Source organism: Condylostylus longicornis, unplaced genomic scaffold, assembly GCF_029603195.1.
Source record: "Condylostylus longicornis isolate FDR11 unplaced genomic scaffold, ASM2960319v2 ptg000052l, whole genome shotgun sequence".
NCBI lineage: Eukaryota > Metazoa > Arthropoda > Insecta > Diptera > Dolichopodidae > Condylostylus > Condylostylus longicornis.
In genome coordinates this window covers 91621-112298 of record NW_026578021.1, presented here as the reverse complement: position 1 = coordinate 112298, position 20678 = coordinate 91621, and the positions used below count along the sequence as shown (strand labels likewise).

Genomic DNA, 20678 nt, shown 5'->3' with positions numbered 1-20678 from the left:
GCATCTACGTCATCTGCATGGTAGAAATTTTTTTAGGTTATGTACAATTACATTGTTTAATAGGAAAATATGAGTTTCTCATAAAAGACCTATTTTGTTTTTGAAAAAATAAAAGATGAAGCTATTTTAGTTTTTTTGAAATTTTAATTCTTATTCAATGTCAATTATATTAAACATATTTTTTAACTTTTAAATTATAATTTTTTAGTATTTTTTATTTAAAACTTTTGAAAATAAACTAACATTATGTTAAAATTTTATTTACTTTTCTTTTTCGACTGTTTGCTGATATTTCAGAATTATCTATTCGTATTTTAAAAAATATTTTGCAGCGGAAAAATTTCTTTTTTATATTTGAATCTAATTCTACATCATTTGCCAGCGTCAATAGATTATTTAGATAATTAAGGTTGACCCTTGATATCAAAATAATCAAATTCTAAATCATTCAATTCTTCAATTGTATCATTTACAGTAAATGATACAGTCTGTTAGTCTGTTAAATCTGAAAGCATCCTATTTGCTAAGAGATTTTCACAATCATCGATTTCAATTTCTTCGTTGTTACTATTCGGAATTGAATACCCTTCATCAACATTCATTTTAAAAGCTGCTTCCCGATCTTCTTCTACATTTGCAGATTGAGATATGATTGATTCATTTCGGCCCAGCAAATAGTTTCTAAGACGATACTTAAATTGTAATGCGCAAATTTTCTGCGGGACTGCGTCATCCTTCAATTTTTTACTATTTTTTGGCGAATAATTCAGCAGTTCATGCTGTAAGTTTCGCCGATAATGTTCTTGTACAAAATGTTTACTACATATGTACGAGCTTTGGATATTAAATTTATCTTCCCTTCCACATTTTTGTATCCATATTTTTGCGATTTCCTTATTTTTTGGAAATCGAAAAAATTTCGTTTCCTTGAACGATGAATCATTCATATTTCTTTTTAATTTCTTATCGCTGTTGCTATTGCAATTAAAAACCGCGCAAATAACCATTATTAATTGTATTTTTTAAATTATTAATTTTACTCTAACTATACGCCCGTCACTTTTCTATGAAAAATATTTTTGTTTACAGTTTTTGCCATGCACGTGACGTAACACATTTAAAAAGAGATAGCAACAAACATGCGCAATATATTACCATGTTTTTCTTTATACCATGAAAAATATTACTACTCTTTTTTTATTCTCTTTCGCTTTTCGCTTTTCGCTTTTCATTTTTTGTTTTTGCTTTACAGTGTGTATAATCAATTGAGTAATGTTTCTACCCAGTATTCTCTTTTGCTGTTTTCATTTTTTTGTTTTTGTTATTTATTAGATTATATGTATAACTGTTCATAAACTGGAAAAATCTTGTAAAATATAATATAGATAATTAAAAGACTATTTTATGAATTTAAAAACAGAAAAAAAACGCATTTTTATCTTCACTTTAATACTTTTTCAGATTTTCCACTTTCATACTGTCTGCTATATATTTTCCATACTTTCGAACTATATATACTTAACAAACTTAACCAAATAGCTGACTAATTAACAATCTTTTGATATAAAAGGAATTCCCTAACGTAATTTTATATATTTGATATAATAATATAAAATAGCCACACTTCTAACATACGTATATGTTTTTAAGCACACTTCTCCAACAACCTTATCAGTAATTTTTATACCCTGCACTTCGTGAAGGGTATATTAACTTTGGTATGGAGTTTGTAACTACTTGAAGGAGTCATCTGCGGTATGGACATATATATATATTCTTGCTCAGCGTAAAATTCTGAGTCGATTTAGACATGTCCGTCTGTCCGACCGTCCGTCCGTCAGTCCGTCCGTCCGCACGATAACTCAAAAACGAATAATGCAATCAACACCAAACTTTCACAAGTTTTTTCTTTTGTGCCAAGGACGAGCCCTATTGTTATTGGACTAATTCAGACAACGGGTTCGGGTAGCTGCCATACAACTCAAAGAGTTTATTTTAAATATTTCAAAAACTAATAAAGGTATAAATATAAAATTTTGTATACATGTGTCCAATTATATTCTACACATGCTCTGAAAATTATAATGGAATAGTTGCACCGGTTCGGGTGGCTGCCATACAACTTCAACAGTAAATTTTTCATATTCGGCAAAATAATAAAGTCAGATTCATGAAATTTGGCAGTCATGTGTCCAATTATAGGTCAGATATATTTCTGAAGTTTTAGAGGAATCGCTTGACAGGTTCGGGTACCTGCCATACAACTCCAGAAGCTAATTTTAATTATTTGGAAAAATAATAAAGTCAGATTGATGAAACTTAGCAATCATGTGTCCAATTATAGGTCCGACATATTTCTAAAGTTTTGGTGCGATTGCTTGACAGGTTCGAATAGCTCCCATGCAAGTCTAAAAGCTTATTCTTAATATTTGGAAAAATAATAAAGTCAGATTCATGAAACTTGGCAGTCATGTGTCCAAGTATAGGTCAAATATATTTCTGAAGTTTTGGTGGAATTGCTTGACAGGTTCGAGTAGCTCCCACAGAAGTTTTAAAGCTTATTTTAAATATTTGGAAAAATAATAAAGGCAAATTCATGAGACTTGGCAGTCGTGTGTCCAATTATAGGTCCGACATATTTCTAAAGTTTTGGTGCGATTGCTTGACAGGTTCGAGTAGCTCCCATGCAAGTCTAAAAGCTTATTCTTAATATTTGGAAAAATAATAAAGTCAGATTCATGAAACTTGGCAGGTGTGTGTCCGATGATAGATCAAATATATTTGTGAAGTTTTGATGAAATTGCCTGACAGGTTCAGGTACTTCCCATAAAACTCCAAAAGCTTATTTTACATATTTGGAAAAATAATAAAGTCAGATTAATGAAACTTGGCAGTTGTGTGCCCGATAATAGATCAGATATATTTGTGAAGTTTTAGTGAAATCGCTTGACAGGTTCGGGTACTTGCCATACAACTCTGCCAAAAAGCTTATTTTAAATATTTGGAAAAATAATAAAGTCAGATTCATGAAACTTGGCAGTCGGATGTCCAATTATAGGTCAGACATGTCCGTGAAGTTTCTATAGAATGATTTTAGAGGTTCAAGTAATTGCTACACAATAACGAAAGGTGCAGGGTATAATTCAATCGGTTTATACCGACTGAAACGTTTTTACTTGTTTTTTTTTTAAACTATTACTCAAATTTTTAGTAAAGCGATATACATATATATTTAATGAGAGGATGAAGGAATCGAACAAACATAAATAAAATTTCAACTTCTCTTATCTCAAAACTTTCGTTTTAATAGACACATTTATAACACACATATTATAATTTCTTCTATAGGCTAACCATACTTATCACCAATTTTTCAAAATTATTACACAAATTTTTAATAAACTGATACATCGAATTAATGCCAGAATCAAAAAACCACAATCAAATTTCAACATCTCTTATCTCTTATCTCATGTATCCAGAATCCCCCTATCCTCACTACTGACGATTCATACAAGACTTTGTCCAAATCGCAAAACCACTTGCTAATATTAGTAGAGAAAAGAAAGCCGAAATAAAAGCCGAACAATCCAAAATAAGAACTAATAGCATTTCAAGAGCTAAAGGAGTTGTTATCAGCGTCAGATCTACTAACTTTTTCGAAGTTCGATGAACCATTCAATTTCGCCACAAGCTATCCTGTCGCAGGGTACTATCGGAACGGATAAACCAATTACTTTTATATCACTCAATAAAACCTACGGGACCAATAAAAAGGAGATCCCCGCAATTATGAGGGTATTACAATTTATGACAAGCTACCCGCGATCCCCGCGATTATGACAAACTACGTAATTGCCTTTATGGAGCAAAGAAAATAGGAATTGTGACGGAACGTGAGCATGTAACGTTTACCTTAAGCAACAGCAGCAATAACAGGAGGAAAACGGAAACAAATGTATTTTCGAAACAGGAAATATTTCTTCAATAGACTCCGGATCCGAAATAAAAATCGCACAAAGTAACGATAGTTAAGATTGTTTATCTACAGACGCTGCAAATAGTGCACAAGGAGACATTTCGGATATCATAAAGCGTTAAGAACGACTATTAAATACTTTTCGAAACCGGTCGATAATTTCTATATACAACGGAGTTACAGCACATGAAGAGTCTCATTTGAATTTCATTAGACACTACATCAGTTTTATCGAATTTTGGAAATCTGAACTATCTGAACTCTTCAAAGTATTAAAAGAGAAAGTGTCCCCATTTGTAGCCAATGGAATCAAAATTTCGGAAGTTTATATACTAATTTATATTTTTATGTTGCACTTCGCGTGCACATTATTTAAAACACATCTTAATTAAAACTAAACATAATTATTATTCTAAAGCTAAACTGTATCATGAGAAATATGCATGTTCTTATCTGTTTGCCGAAGGAAGGTAATTGTTTGTTGTAGATGTTTAACTGCGCGTGCAGAACTAGACGCGTTGACAGGAGGTTTTGTATCAAATAAAAAATACGCGCGAAAAATTTTATATTTGAGGAGTTTCAGTATTTATCCAGTTAATTGTTTCCCCTTTAAATTAAAATGTCCTCGTTTTTTTGCCAGTTTTTAAAAGAATGGTATGTTCTTAATTGACGAAGTTGACTAACTAGCTATTGGGTGTTTTGGGACCTGAATGGTTAAACTAGGCTGTTCGGTATCAGCATTTATGTTTGTAATAATTTTTATATTCTCTGTTTTTCTTCTGTGGGTTACTTTTAGCATAAGAAATATTGATCAAATTAGGACTATTATAGATGTGATGTTAAAATTAATGGCTAAGTCGATGCAGCTTTTAGTACTCAGAAGTTCAATTCATTTCGTGTTGTTAATTTGCAAATCCTTCACCTTCTTCGAATTAATTTTTTGTTGTCGCATGTGTTAACGCTGCTAATCACATAATCGAGTTTTCGGTGAGAATGCACTTCTCCATAGTAGGGAAGTGTAAGTAAACTACTTTTAGCTATCTATCGGTCTGTCGGTCTGTGTGTTCACGGGTGTATCTCAAATTTTGCTGAACCGATTTTGATGAAATTATATATGTAAGTTTATAAGTTGTAAAATATGAAGACTTAAATCCTTTTCCAAATCATGTAAGCCGTTAAATTTACAAGAAAAGCCTTACAAAAAAAGTTGTAAATCAGGCTCGTAAAAACTACCTAAACCCAAGCACCGTGAGCGCGATTATGTGTGTAGAATCTGCTATGGGTATGATTCAAAGAATCATATTCCACCTTTTTTGAAAAATACAAAATTAAATTCACAAGGACTAGTTTTTTCTTTATTTATAAATTCAAACATAAAAAGGTAAATATATATATATATATACAGATATATATATTTCATTAAAAAATAAATAATTGATAGAAATAGTATACAAATTAACTTAAACTCTATGTAAGTTAAAACCTAAATTTTAATGAGAAAAAATTATATCATATTTACATATTAAAAACTAAAAAAATTGTAAGTTTTACGGTTTGATAAAATTTTGATGCATTGATGTGAAAATATTTAAAAATCAAATAATAAAATCTGATGTGGAAGCACGTAACCGACCGCAATGTGCATTGTCTTTGTTATTACGGAATATTATAAAAATGCCTGTTAAATAATTCTACATCTAACAAAATGTAAATTTGACTCTTAGTAGAGTTTCGCTTTCTGCTACTCGAATTTCCTGAAATGATCGGCAGTTAATTTCGGTGAACACCAGAACTCAAATATCAAATTTCGAGAAATTCAATTAATATCTTCAGTAGATATGATAAAAGGAGCCCTGACTTTTCCAAAAAATTTATATGTTCATTGTTTTTATACGAAAAAATTAAATATAAAATTTGAATGAAATCGGTTGACGATTTCTCTTTATATATACAAAAATGTATATTTGGCCCGTTGTTAACGTCCAGTTGCTGACACCTGATTTTTTCCTAAAGCAAGGAGGTTTCGCGAACGATCGAGCCAAGCTTATATATGAAATTTCAAATAAATCTGTTGAATATTTTCTTCATAACGGGTAAAAATGTAAAACAGGCCCGCTAAAAAGTGCAATTCCCGAAGTTTTATATATCCCAAAAGTCGATCAGTCCTTGCCATAGTCGAAATAAACTTACATATAAAATTTCATCAAAATCAGTTCAGCCAAACTTGAGACACACGCGTACACACACACAGAACGACAGGTTGCTAAAAGTAGTTTATTTACACTTCCCTACCTTTGAGAAGTTCCCACCGAAAACTCGATATGCAAAATTTGTTGCCGTCACATAACCTACCTATTGTGCGATCGGTAAATATAAAATAAAGTTGGGTCAAACCAATGATTTGTTTTGTACCACTTTTCCTTCAGCAAATGAAAATACTGCTCTTAAATACAGTCTGTGTATACCTTCCACACTGTTAAAATTATTTTCATTCATATACGAAACTATTTCTAGGATTGCATATGTTTAAGGGTTAATTCCATGAGTTAAGAAAAATAATTACATTTTTCAATGTCATGGAATTTATCGTTAGCTTTTTGCGTTTACAGAAATTTGAAAAAGCTTGCTGTTTCGGATATATAAAGCGTCAACAATTTAAATTTTACAAATTTCAAGAGGCGATAACTTGAGAGGGGTGGAGATGGAAAAAAATTTTCTTCTAACGAAGTTAACTATTTGTTAATGTCTAAAAGCTGGTAAAATTTCAGGCTTCTGGACCGGGGGTCTAGAAGGAAAACAACATCAAAAATATGAAAAAAACGGATTTTAGAAAACGGTAAATTTGAACGGCCATTTTGTTTTTCTAAAGTTTAACTATATGCCGCAATAGGAGAAGCAAGCCGCTGCCTTTCTGCGCTTGCAAAATTCAAAAAACGCTTATGGTTTTACTACAATTAATAGTAAAAAATGGCATTTTCAGGGTTTTTGGGGGATATAACTTCTAGAGGGAGGAGATAGGTAAAAATTATGTATGAAAATCTATGAAAATTAGTTTCTAGTAAAGATCTATGTACATATAAAATTTCAGTTTTCTCTCTTCAAGGGTGTAGAAGTTTTGTAAACAAAAAAAGTGTCCACGGACGGACGGACGGACAGAGTGAAACAAATAAGCACATTTTTTCAAAAAATTTTTAGAAAAGTGCTAAAAAGTATAAAAAACAAATTAATAATTTCTCTTCAAATACTATCCATTTTTACATAATATAAAATTTGTTAGCTCCTTTTTAGCACTTTTCCAAAAAAATTTTTGAAAAAAGTGCTTATTAGTTTCACTCTGTCCGTCGATCCGCCCGTGGACACTTTTTTTTTTTTTTTTAAAAACTTCTACACCCTTGAAGAGAGAAAGCTGAAATTTTATATGTACATAGATCTTTACTAGAAACTTACTTCCGTGGAACAAAATTTTTACCTATCTCCTCCCCTCTAGAAGTTATACCCCCCCAAAACCTTAAAAATGGCCTTTTTTAACTATTTGTTGCAATTCCATTACCACCCCCTCTCAAGTTATCGCCCCTTGAGATTTGTAAAATTCGAATGTTTGACACCTTATATTTCCGAAACCGCAAGCTTTTTAAAGTTTCTATAAACGCAAAATGTTAACGGAAAATTCCATGACATTAAAAAATATAATTATTTTTTTTAACTCACACAATTAAACCTTAAAATCGAGCATTATGTTAACCCCTTTATATTAATTTTTGCTTTATTTCAAAGACTGCATGTATGCATCATTCTAAATATATGCAATCCTAGAAATAGTTTTGTATATGAATGAAAATAATTTTAATAGTATACCTATCACACATAGACTATATTTAAAAGCAGAATTTTCACTTGTTGAAGGGAAAAGTGCTACAATACAAACCATTGGTTTGACCCAACTTTATTAATTATTAATTGCTGTGAAACCATAAGGGTTTTTCAAATTTTGCAAACGCTGAAAGACAGGGGCTCGCTTCTCCTATCAGGTCATACTATACTTGAACTTTAAAAAAACGAAACGGCCGTTAAAATTTACCTTTATATAAAATTGATTTTTTCCAAATTTTTAATGTTGTTTTTCTCCTAAGCCCCAGGTTGTAGAAGTCTGAAATTTTAACTGCTTTCAAACATTAATAAATAATTCATTTCGTTAGATTTTTTTCTATCTCCTCCCCCTTTCTAGTTATCGCCTCTCGAAATTTGTAAAATTTGAATATTTGGCACCTTATATTAGCAAAACCGCAAAATTTTTCAAATTTCTATAAATGCAGAAAGTAAATGATAAATTCTATGCTATTAAAAAATATAATTATTTTTCTTAATTTACACAATTAACCCTTAAAAACGTTATGTTACCCCTCTTAAAATTAATTTTTGCTTTATTTCAAAAACTTCATAAACCGTTCATTCTAAATATATGCAATCCTAGAAATAGTTTCGTATATGAATGAAAAATTATTTTCAATGTGGTTATTGTATATATGTATTGTTTTTCAAAGCAGTATTTTCACTTGTTGAAGGGAAAAGTACTACAATACAAACCATTGGTTAAACTTTATTATTGAACATTATTGTTTTATAAATATTCCAAAGGACTTTATTATTATTCAAGTTATTAGCGAGTTTGTTATGATTTAAGTCTTTTTTACCGACCGTGTATACAATAGGTAGGTTATGTGATGGCTACAAATTTTGCATATCGAGTTTTGGAAGTGTAAAAAATTATTTTTAGCAACCTGCCGGTCTGTCGATCTGTCGGTCTGTCGGTCTTTGTTTGCACGCGCGTATCTCAAGTTCGACTGAACCGATTTTCATGAAATTTTATATGTAAGTTTATTTCGACCATAGCACGGATTGATAAACTTTTGAACAGTTCACGAGGCCTGATTGATATATCAGGCATCGTGAACTGTTTTTTAGTAGGTCTGTTTTACCATTTTGAAGAAAATATTCAACCGATTTACTTGAAATTTCATATGTAATCTTTTGAAAAAATCAGGTGTCAGCAAATGGACGTTTACTACGCGCCAAATATACATTTTCGCGTATATAAAGAGAAATAGTCAATGGATTTCATTCAAATTTAATATTTAAAATCCTCGTATTAAAACAATGAACATGTAAATTTTTTAGAAAGATCAGGGCTCGAAAACTGATCTGCGGGCCAATTTCACATTTTTCACCATATCTACGGAACGAATTTATGGAATTTCTTGAAATTTGATATTTGCGTTCTGGTTGTTACCTAAACTAACTGGCGAGTATTTCAAGGAATTCGGGTAGCACAAAACGAAACTCTAAGAGCTAAAGTTACATCTTTTTAGGTGTGTTAACTACAAGCTTATTAATGCCCTAAAAATTGAAAAGAAGTATTTAACAGGTATTTTTATAATATTCTGTAACACTTTCACTTAACTAGACAGTACACATTGAGGTCGGTTATGTGCTAACGAGATCAGATTTTTCGATTTGATTATCAATTCCTTAATTTCTTTTTTGGATTGTCTGTATAGGTTTCCCACAAGCGGATCACTTATATACTTTGTTTTTCCAAAATTTCGTCTGTCATTCATTCACACTTTTTGCCATTTCCTTTTATTTTTATAGTTCTTTTATTACTTTCAATCAACTGCATCACCCTTTCTACGAAATTGTAGAAATTGCCTTCAAATCTAAAAGCTTCAATCGGAGCCAAGTAATCGGGGTTTCAAGATATCGTACATTAAAATGGTCTTGTACAATTCTACTCTTTCAGTAGTAGGTTTAATATCTACATTTACAAAAAATAATTAGTGATCTTAAACAGGCGTGTCCAAAATATGAAAATTTTACATGGGTCTGACAATATCAGATATAAGGTGGTCAATACCTGTATTCGGACCCGTAGCGTATTTAGGAATGAATTTCTTATAAATTACATATCCATTACTAAGCAAACTATTGGTAAATTGGTCAACTTCCTTACAATCTCTTTTTAACAAGTTTAACAGAGTGTAGCATCGTTTCATTGATTTAATCAAACTTGGTTATGAAATTCGATACTCTAGTTCTATGATACAGATATGGAGTACAGATATAATGTTAATCCCTAAATCCGTTACACTAACTGTAAGAATAGTTGAGAAGTTAAAATCTATTTTTTCAACGAGAGAACTATTAATTTTTTGGTTAACATAAATCGCACAACCGACGTATCGAACTGCTAAATTCGAGAAATATGGCTCATATCCAGGTATATCATAGAAATGATTCTCATCTTCTGTCAACCAAAATTCCGTAAGCGCAATAGTATGGATTTCGCAACTATATAAGTTCATTACAATTTTTAAATTTTTTAATTTGTTTCGTAAGCTTTGCATATAGAGAGTGTATTATTTGCACTATTTTAAATATAAGGCTTTTGTGCCTTACCTTGTCGAATATCTGTCTTACGTATAGAAATTTAGAAGAGCAGATTTTTTTATTTTCCAAGCTTTTTTCTATAATATTCGTTATTCTATGGACCTAATCTATTGTAGAATGGTTTCTTTTAAATCCAAGCTCATGGTCTGGCATGAGGCCCCTATTTTCTATTATTGGATTCAATCTCCTTTACAGCAGTATTTTAAAAAATTAAACATCATTGGTAACAGTGAAATGGGCCTATAAGGTTTTGTTTCCCTCAAGAATCTCCCGGGTCTGAGCACCATGATTACTTCTGCAACTTCTCAAGCACAAGCAACATACTAAAAGTCTATAGCTGCATTCATGATTTTCAACAAACGTTTCAATGCCTCGTCTGGGAGCTCTCTTAGTACTTCGGCAGTAATTAGATCAAAACTTGGCGATCTTTTTAACTTCAGAGATCAGCTATTTCTTTAGGACAGCTATTTCAAACTGACAGCTTGTACTTTGACATTTTTGGTTATAAACAGAATTTTTTTAGTTACAAACATCAGAAATCTTGTAAGAGTCAGTAGGCCAATAAGTAGGAGTGCCACTGGAGTGACACCAACAACCTGGTCCTTGCATAGTTTTTCTTAGCTCCCTTCCTCTAATTGAGGGAATTTTAGAACCTGAATCTGTACCTTTGGCATTATAGTCCCTGCTATTAGATATCTATGTCCATGTTTGTATAGGAGACCTTCAAAAGTATTTCTCTTAATACTGCAATTTGGTGGGCAGTATACAGCACTAACACTAAAGTCCTGTTTAGTGGATTTAATTTTTATCGAAATAAGCTGAATTTTAGCCGTTACTATCTTGAACTCTTCATTATGTTCTATACTTTCTTTTATTAGTATTGCCCTATCTCCTCTCGGGTGATTGCTGGGAGGTACGGCTTTATAGCAATCATAAAAGGTTATCAAATGAGCCTCCGAGAGCAAACAATTATCTATATTTCTCGTTTCGAGAAAAATCTTTAATTCCTGTTTCTTATTAAGAACGCCATTAGCACTCCAAGTTTACGAGATCGATCAAAGAGAGATCTTTCATCATTAAGTTTAACTTGATTTTGTTTAGATTTATTCTTTTTTAATCTTCTTTTTTGCAATTTTTTTGCAACCAAACAACCTCGATAGCTAGCAGGGTGTGCCTCATTGCAGTTCGTACATTTAGACTGAAAATTATCCTTCTTGTTGCACTCTGCTGTCGTATGATTGCCAGCACATTTTACACATTTAGCCTCACTTTGGCAAATCTTTTGTGTGTGTCCAAATTTCTGGCATCGTTTGCATTGCGGACTGGACTTGCTGCTTCTAAGAGCTTCAGTTTTTACTCTCAAAAAATGCAAGGTTTCTATTTTATAGATTTTGGTTTTCTCTTCCAAATGGTGAAAAGATAACATAAAGAGCGGAAGTTTTACTGAAATATATTTTCTTTTTTCTTTTTGATTTTATTTACAATATCTAGACATTTCAAGACTTTGCTAATAAGCTAAAGTTTTATATCCTCGGGCTCACACAATGAATGGAGATTTCTAGCCATAAATTTAATTGGCCTTTGCAGTTTACTCTTAAACGTGTGCCACTCCAGTCTAGCCTTATTTATAGCTTTTGATAGCAATCTCTATTCGATTTCATTCTTCACATTTATTTTTAATTGGTCATTATTCATCATGTTAACCCTAACATTTATTTTTTCTTCTTTTAATATCTTAACTATGTGGGAGTAGTTTTTAATGTAATGTAATAACCAGAGGAGGTTTGTTATTCTTTGGATTTTCAGCCTTCATTTTAGGGCTGGTTTTATTATTTTTTTAACCGTCTTCTCTGAATTTATTTCAGGAGGTTTGCATTATTCTGTTTCAGGATCCAGTCAGTTCCTCTATCCGGCTCTTTCTCGTCGGTTTCATATAAAAAAACTTCCGCACCTTTGTTCTTCTTTTATGTTAATGCAGATTTATTTGATTTTTTAATTTTACATTATCTGCTTGTAATTTGTCGATCTACTATGCATTAAGTTTCCTCTCCCAGAATCCATGAGACCGGCCTTCGAAGAGTGTGAATTTTCCAGCATTACTGGATTACCTAGGTATGCAGTCCCTGTGATTTGTTCATTGCATGTGTTTTGTTTTATTTCGCAGTTTTCTTCTCCTACCCTTTGAGAATAATTCGTTTGTACAAGACAGCACATATTCTGCCATCCATCAAGGATCAGTCGCAGTCGGTTGTGAGCCCTTCGCGCGTGGATTCCTATTGGATTATAGTGGACTCTTACCACAAGGACACCTTACTGCGGATATTTCTAGTCAACATGTTGCTGATAAGAATTCAAGAGAAATAAATCTATGTAAAATAAATGATAATAACGAAAAAATTGTAAATTTCCTCTAATTAATGTAAATATTGACAAAAATGCGATATACGTAGAAAGTCTGGAAAATTTTAAAAAGTTAAAGAAGGCTTAGACTTAATTGAAATACACTCTTATACTTTTACCATCGAAATTGAAAAAAACAGATGTTACCTATTAAAGGGATTACATTATAGTAAAAGTGAAGATGATATTTTAGGTTATTTAAATTAATTAAAATGCACATATGTATATAAATTTTGTTAAAGTTATAAGGTTTTAAACACCGACATCTTGGGAAGACAACATATTTCTGAAAATATTTTTGGCGTAAATTAGTCCAAATAGTTATTTTAAAGACTTACATAAAATTAATACATAAATAAGCAACTGGTTCATTGGAACAAGTTTAAAAGTGTAGGCATATGGCGATGCAAACGTTACCAACGTATTGGACATACGGCTCTTAACTACAAAATATAATTTAGATATGTCAAATACAGCGACAACTATTTTTTACTATTTTACAACCTGGAAGTAATAAAATAGTAAAAAATGAGAAAAGTCAAGACCAGTTATACTGTGTGTTCTGCAAATCTCATGGACATCCGACTTCCTACAGAGGCTGCCCAGAATACCAAAAATTTAAAAAATAATATGAAGACCGAAAAAAATCTATTGCAAAAACATATAATAAATAACAGAAAAATATCAAAAACTAAAAGTATAAACTCGAATAAAACTTTCGCTCAGTTATTTGATCAAATTGACAAAATAATAGTTCAGTTCATTTGAACTATTTTGTCAACAGAAATAAAAAAATACTTAAAAACAATACAAGAATTTTATCTGAGTTAAACATAATTCTTTGGAGGATTCAAAATCAAAATTCCAAGAGAATTAACATACTATTTGATTATATTAATGAAGCAATATAACGATGTTAAAATTATTACTTTAAATTTAAATTAATGGACTCCGCTACAAAAAAAACATTTTTCATCAGTATTGCTAGAACAGAGCAGCCCTACTGAGTCTTATAAATTTGACTAGCCTTGAATCGAATCACAAAATGTACTTTAATATTAACTGTGTAATATTAACTTTAAAATTAACTGTACGTAAATATAACATTATACGTTACGATAAGTAAATTGGAACGAGAGGTACTGTAATTTTAATTATCAAAAATATAAAACATAAGGCTATCAATCTCGTTGAAAATTTCAAATTTATAGAAACCACGATTATCAATGTAAAATCAAAAGTAAAAGGAATTTAATGTTCATATTTATTTACATATCGAATTATAATAATAATTCATTTATTGCAGCACTTTGCAAAATTTTAGCATAGACCATGTGCAAAATTATTTCTTAATTAGCGGTGATTTTAATTTAAAGCACGAGTCATGGAATAATATCGCTAACAATGGAAAAGGACCTTATTGAACTTAGTTATTCTGAAAGGGGTTGATATTTAGATATATGCTTAACGGACCCACGAATAAACAATATGGATACAAAATTAAATACAGTAACATTTGATAGTGACTACCGAGCATTATCGTTTACAGAAGCACTTAATAGTATAGACGAGGTTAAATATATGGATATAACGAAATAATTATAATATATCTATAAATTATATCCATTATATAGATATATTATATCCATTATATCTATTATAATATAATAGATGAATACAACGAAATATTTTGACATTGCAACAAAACTAACAGGGTAAAATTTCAATCTCACATCGAAAATGATTATGTCTGGATATTTGGTCCCGAATCTGCACTAAATAATCGAAAATTAACTAACGAAGAAGTTGAGATGAATAAAATGAAAATGAGAAAAAATAGAGTTGACGGTCTCAAATCTACGATATTCGTACGAATTTGTTATCCTTTGTGCGTGTAAATATGCGATAGCTGACTATGGGACAGACTATGACTTTAAGTTGTCTTACCATATTAATATTTTCAATATTTTCTAAGATATGGCCAAACTACTATTGAAGTATTGCAGCAGTTACCACAAGCAGTCAAAAAATTTCAACGACTTTTATCAAACACATCGGTCGTTTTTATATATTATCTTGTGGGAAATTTCAGTATCACAGCTTTTACAGTTTCTGAGATATAGCCAAATAACTTTTGAAGTTGTATGGCAGCTATCAGAAGGAGCCAAGCAAATTCAACAAGTTTTATCAAACACAAAGGCCGTTTTATTAAATTCGATTCTGCCACATTTCAATACCACAGATTTTGCAGTTTCGGACATATATCCAAATAACTTTTGAAGTTGTATGACAGACACTAGTAGGAACCAAGCAATTTACACGGCTTTTATCAAAAACATTGGCCTTACTAATATGTTAGTTTGTGCTAAATTTCAATATCACAAATTTTAAAGTTTCGGAGATATAGCCAAATAAATTTTGAAGTTGTATGGCAGCTACTCGAACTAGTACCCCGATTATATCCAATTTAAATAGGGTTTTGGCATTTACTATAATAAATCATCTGTGAAACTTTGGTGAACTTAGCTGAATTAGTTTTGGAGTTATCGTTTGGACGAACGGAGTTTATATCTCAGACCATTATTTACAGACTGTATGGCAAATTTAGTATAACCTTCGAACATACATTCGTACGGGTATAAAAATTTAGTTTTTTAATTTTAAGGATTTGTATAAATTAATTAAACTAACTTGTTGAAAACAAAATGTAATTATCAATGTGTATATTAGAAAATTCTTTGGGTTCATAAATTATTAATATTGTAATAATAAAAATCTGATGTGGTCAGCATATAACCTACCGTAATGTGTATTGTCTAGATAAGTGAAAGTGTTACAGAATATTATAAAAATACCTGTTAAATACTTCTTTTCAATTTTTAGGGCATTAGTAAGCATATGGTTAACACACCTAGAAAAATGTAAATTTGGCTCTTAGTAGAGTTTGGCTCGCTTTGTGCTACCCGAATTCCCTGAAATGGTCGCCAGTAAGTTTGGGTAACTCAATGACCAGAACTCAAGTATCAAATTTCAAAAAATTCCATCAGTTCGTTACGTAGACATGGTGCAAAATGTAAAATCGGTCCCGGATTAGTTTACAAACTTTAAAAAAAATTTATATGTTCATTGTTTTACTACGAAGAATAGATTTGAATGAGATCGGTTGATTATTTCTCTTTATCTGATTATACCTGATTTCTTCCAAAAATTAGGAGGTTTCGTGGATGGTCGAGCGAAGTTTATATATGAAATTTCAAGTAAATCGGTTGAATACTTTCTTCAAAATGGTCAAAAAAGTAAAGCAGGCCCGCAATTGATCAATCCGTGCCATGGTAGAAATAAACTTACATGTAAAATTTCATCAAAATCGGTTCAGCCGAACTTGAGATACACGCGTGCACACACAGGCCGACAGACCGACAGACGTGCAGACCGACAGACCGACAAACCGACAGACAGACAGGTTGCTAAAAATAGTTTATTTACACTTCCCTACTATGGAGAAGTACGTTCCCACCGAAAACTCGATATGCAAAATTTGTTGCCATCATCGTTTACACAATACGGTCGGTAAAAATGACGGCAACGATATTTTATTTCATAACGTCATAAATCCTAAAAAACAAAAATAAACTTCAAAAGATCATAAGTTAAGAATTCATAGTATACGAGTAGGTATTCAGTTATAGTAAGTACTAAACATTTATTTTATTTTTCATTTAAATGAGCATTCGCAATATTGCACATTTAGATTTGGGAAAAATTTGTAAAGGCTTCGTATATCACATATATTTATACCCTGCACTTCGTGAAGGGTATATTAACTTTGGTATGGAGTTTGTAACTACTTGAAGGAGTCATCTGCGGTATGGACATATATATATATTCTTGCTCAGCGTAAAATTCTGAGTCGATTTAGACATGTCCGTCTGTCCGTCCGTCCGTCCGTCCGTCCGTCCGTCCGTCCGTCCGTCCGATCGCACGATAACTCAAAAACGAATAATGCAATCGACACCAAACTTTCACAAGTTTTTTCTTTTGTGCCAAGGACGAGCCCTATTGTTATTGGACTAATTCGGACAACGGGTTCGGGTAGCTGCCATACAACTCAAAGAGTTTATTTTAAATATTTCAAAAACTAATAAAGGTATAAATATAAAATTTTGTACACATGTGTCCAATTATATTCTACACATGTTCTAAAAATTATAATGGGATAGCTGCACCGGTTCGGGTGGCTGCCATACAACTCCAAAAGCAAATTTTAAATATTTTGAAGAAATATAAAGTCAGATTCATGAAACTTAGCAGTCATGTGTCCAATTATAGGTCAAATATATTTCTGAAGTTTTAGAGGAATCGCTTGACAGGTTCGGGTACCTGCCATACAACTCCAGAAGCTAATTTTAAATATTTGGAAAAATAATAAAGTCAGATTCATGAAACTTGGCAATCATGTGTCCAATTATGGCTCAAATATATTTCTGAAGTTTTGGTGGAATTGCTCGACAGGTTCGAGTAGCTCCCATACAAGTCTAAAAGCTTATTTTAAATATTTGGAAAAATAATAAAGTCAAATTCATGAGACTTAACAGCCGTGTGTCCAATTATAGGTCCGATATATTTCTAAAGCTTTGGTGCGATTTCTTGGCAGGTTCGAGTAGCTCCCATGCAAGTCTAAAAGCTTATTCTTAATATTTGGAAAAATAATAGAGTCAGATTCATGAAACTTGGCAGTTGTGTGTCCGATTATAGATCAGATATATTTGTGAAGTTTTGATGGAATTGCTTGACAGGTTCAGGTACTTGCCATAAAACTCCAAAAGCTTATTCTAAATATTTGGAAAAATAATAAAGTCAGATTCATGAAACTTGGCAGTCGGATGTCCAATTATAGGTCAGACATGTCCGTGAAGTTTCTATAGAATGATTTTAGAGGTTCAAGTAATTGCTACACAATAACGAATGGTGCAGGGTATAATTCAATCGGTTTATACCGACTGAAACGTTTTTACTTGTTTTATCTTTAGTTTCTTGTTTTGGAAAATTAATTTTCAATTCACTTTCAAAGACATTTTTTTGGCGTTGCAGGAGTACGATTCTTCTTCAAGAGTTGCAAAAATATTCTTTTTCTGCATTACTTAATTTATATCCAACACTTAATATATCATCAGAACTATAAAACCGGATTCTTATTTTTTTAAAACGAATAAGCTGACAATTAAAACTTCCAGATTTGACAGAATAATTTTTGAAATCATTTTTTCTCATTTGAATGATGTTGGGATTTACATTACAATATTTAATGCTTTTTAACTTTTTTAAAAGATCTAAAAGGCTATGTATTTCTTTTTCCTTTACGTGTCTATCTATTGCACTGTCGACAGAATTAATTTCTTGTATTCGAGAATGACCTGGTTCTGAATATCAGGCCTCGGGAACTGCACTTTTTAGGCATCAGCAACTAGACGTTTACTACGGGCCAAATATACATTTTTGTGTATATAAAGAGAAATCAACCGATTTCATTGAAATTTAATATATGAATTCCTCGTATTAAAATAATGAACATATAAATTTTTCAGAAAGATCTGGTTCGAAAACTGATTTCCGGGCCGATTTTACATTTTTCACCATTTTGAAGAAAATATTCATCCGATTTACTTGAAATTTCATATATGAGCTTTGCTCGACCGTCCGTGAAAATTCCTACCTTTTGGAACAAATCAGGAATCAGCAACTGGGCGTTTACTACGGGCCAAATATACATTTTTGTGTATATAAAGAGAAATAATCAACCGATTTCATTGACATTTAATATTTGAATTCCTCGTATTAAAACAGTGAACATGTAAATTTTTTGGAAGGGCCAGTTAGTTTCGGTAACAACGAGAACTCAAATATTAAATTTCAAAAAATTCCATCAATTCGTTCCGTAGATATGGTGAAAAATGTAAAATCGGCCCGCAGATCAGTTTTCGAGCCCATTTACTATAATAAATCATTTGTGAAACTTTGGTGAACATAGCTAACTTAGTTTTGGAGTTATCGTTGGGACGAACGGAGTCTATATCTCAGACCATTATTTCTTAGCGTTACAGACTGTAAGGCAAATTTAGTATAACCTTCGAACATACATTCGTACGTGTATAAAAATTTATTTTTTTAATTTTTAGGATTTGTATAAATTAATTTAACTAAATTGTTGAAAACAAAATGTAATTATCAATGTGTATATAAGAAAATTCTTTGAGTTCATAAAATATTAATATTGTAATAATAAAAATCTGATGTGGTCAGCACATAACCCACCGCAATGTGTATTGTCTAGATAAGTGAAAGTGTTACAGAATATTATAAAAATACCTGTTAAATACTTCTTTTCAATTTTTAGGGCATTAGTAAGCATATGGTTAACACACCTAGAAAAATGTAAATTTGGCTCTTAGTAGAGTTTCGCTTTGTGCTATCCGAATTCCCTGAAATGGTCGCCAGTAAATTTGGGTAACTCCATGACCAGAACTTAAGTATCAAATTTCAAGAAATTCAAATTATAAATTTTTTGGAAAGATCAGGGCTCGAAAACTGATTTGCGGGCCGATTTTACATTTTTCACCATTTTAAAAAAAATATTCAACCGATTTACTTGAAATTACATATTTGAGCTTTACTCGACCGTCCGCGAAAATTCCTAACTTTTGAAACAAATCAGGCATCAGGAACTGGACATTTACTACCGGCCAAATACACATTTTTGTGTATATAAAGAGAAATAATCAACCGATTTCATTGAAATTTAATATTTTAATTCCTCGTATTAAAACAATGAACATGTAAGTTTTTGGAAAGTTCAGAACACGAGAACTGCTTTGCTGGCCGATTTTACATTTTTCGCCATTTTGAAGAAAATATTAAACCGATTTACTTGAAATTACATATTTGAGCTTCTTTCGACTGTCCCCGAAAATTCCTAACTTTTGGAATAAATCAGGCATCAGCAACTGGGCGTTTACTACGGACCAAATATACATTTTTGTGTATATAATGAGAAATAATCAACCGATTTCATTGAAATTTAATATTTGAGTTCCTCGTATTAAAACAATGAACATGTAAATTTTTTGGAAAGTTCAGAACACGAGAACTGATTTGCTGGCCGATTTTACATTTTTCGCCATTTTGAAGAAAATATTAAACCGATTTACTTGAAATTACATATTTGAGCTTTACTCGACCGTCCGCGAAAATTCCTAACTTTTGAAACAAATCAGGCATCAGGAACTGGACATTTACTACCGGCCAAATACACATTTTTGTGTATATAAAGAGAAATAATCAACCGATTTCATTGAAATTTAATATTTTAATTCCTCGTATTAAAACAATGAACATGTAAGTTTTTGGAAAGTTCAGAACACGAGAACTGCTTTGCTGGCCGATTTTACATTTTTCGCCATTTTGAAGAAAATATTAAACCGATTTACTTGAAATTACATATTTGAGCTTCTTTCGACTGTCCCCGAAAATTCCTAACTTTTGGAACAAATCAGGAATCAGCAACTGGGCGTTTACTACGGGCCAAATATACATTTTTGTGTATATAAAGAGAAATAATCAACCGATTTCATTGAAATTTAATATTTTAATTCCTCGTATTAAAACAATGAACATGTAAGTTTTTGGAAAGTTCAGAACACGAGAACTGCTTTGCTGGCCGATTTTACATTTTTCGCCATTTTGAAGAAAATATTAAACCGATTTACTTGAAATTACATATTTGAGCTTCTTTCGACTGTCCCCGAAAATTCCTAACTTTTGGAACAAATCAGGAATCAGCAACTGGGCGTTTACTACG

At 31.5% G+C, this 20678-nt stretch overlaps 1 protein-coding gene across 1 annotated transcript; it reads right to left on the bottom strand.

Moving 5' to 3' along the window:
* Positions 1 to 491: 491 nt before the first annotated feature.
* Positions 492 to 1007, bottom strand: LOC129611553 (uncharacterized). Its single transcript, XM_055524751.1, has one exon. The coding sequence runs from the start codon at positions 1005 to 1007 to the stop codon at positions 492 to 494; it is 516 nt and encodes a 171-aa protein (XP_055380726.1).
* Positions 1008 to 20678: the final 19671 nt, after the last annotated feature.

Coding starts and splice junctions, on each gene's coding strand:
- LOC129611553 (XM_055524751.1), bottom strand. CDS start 1,007: ATGGTTATTTGCGCGGTTTTTAATTGCAATAGCAACAGCGATAAGAAA.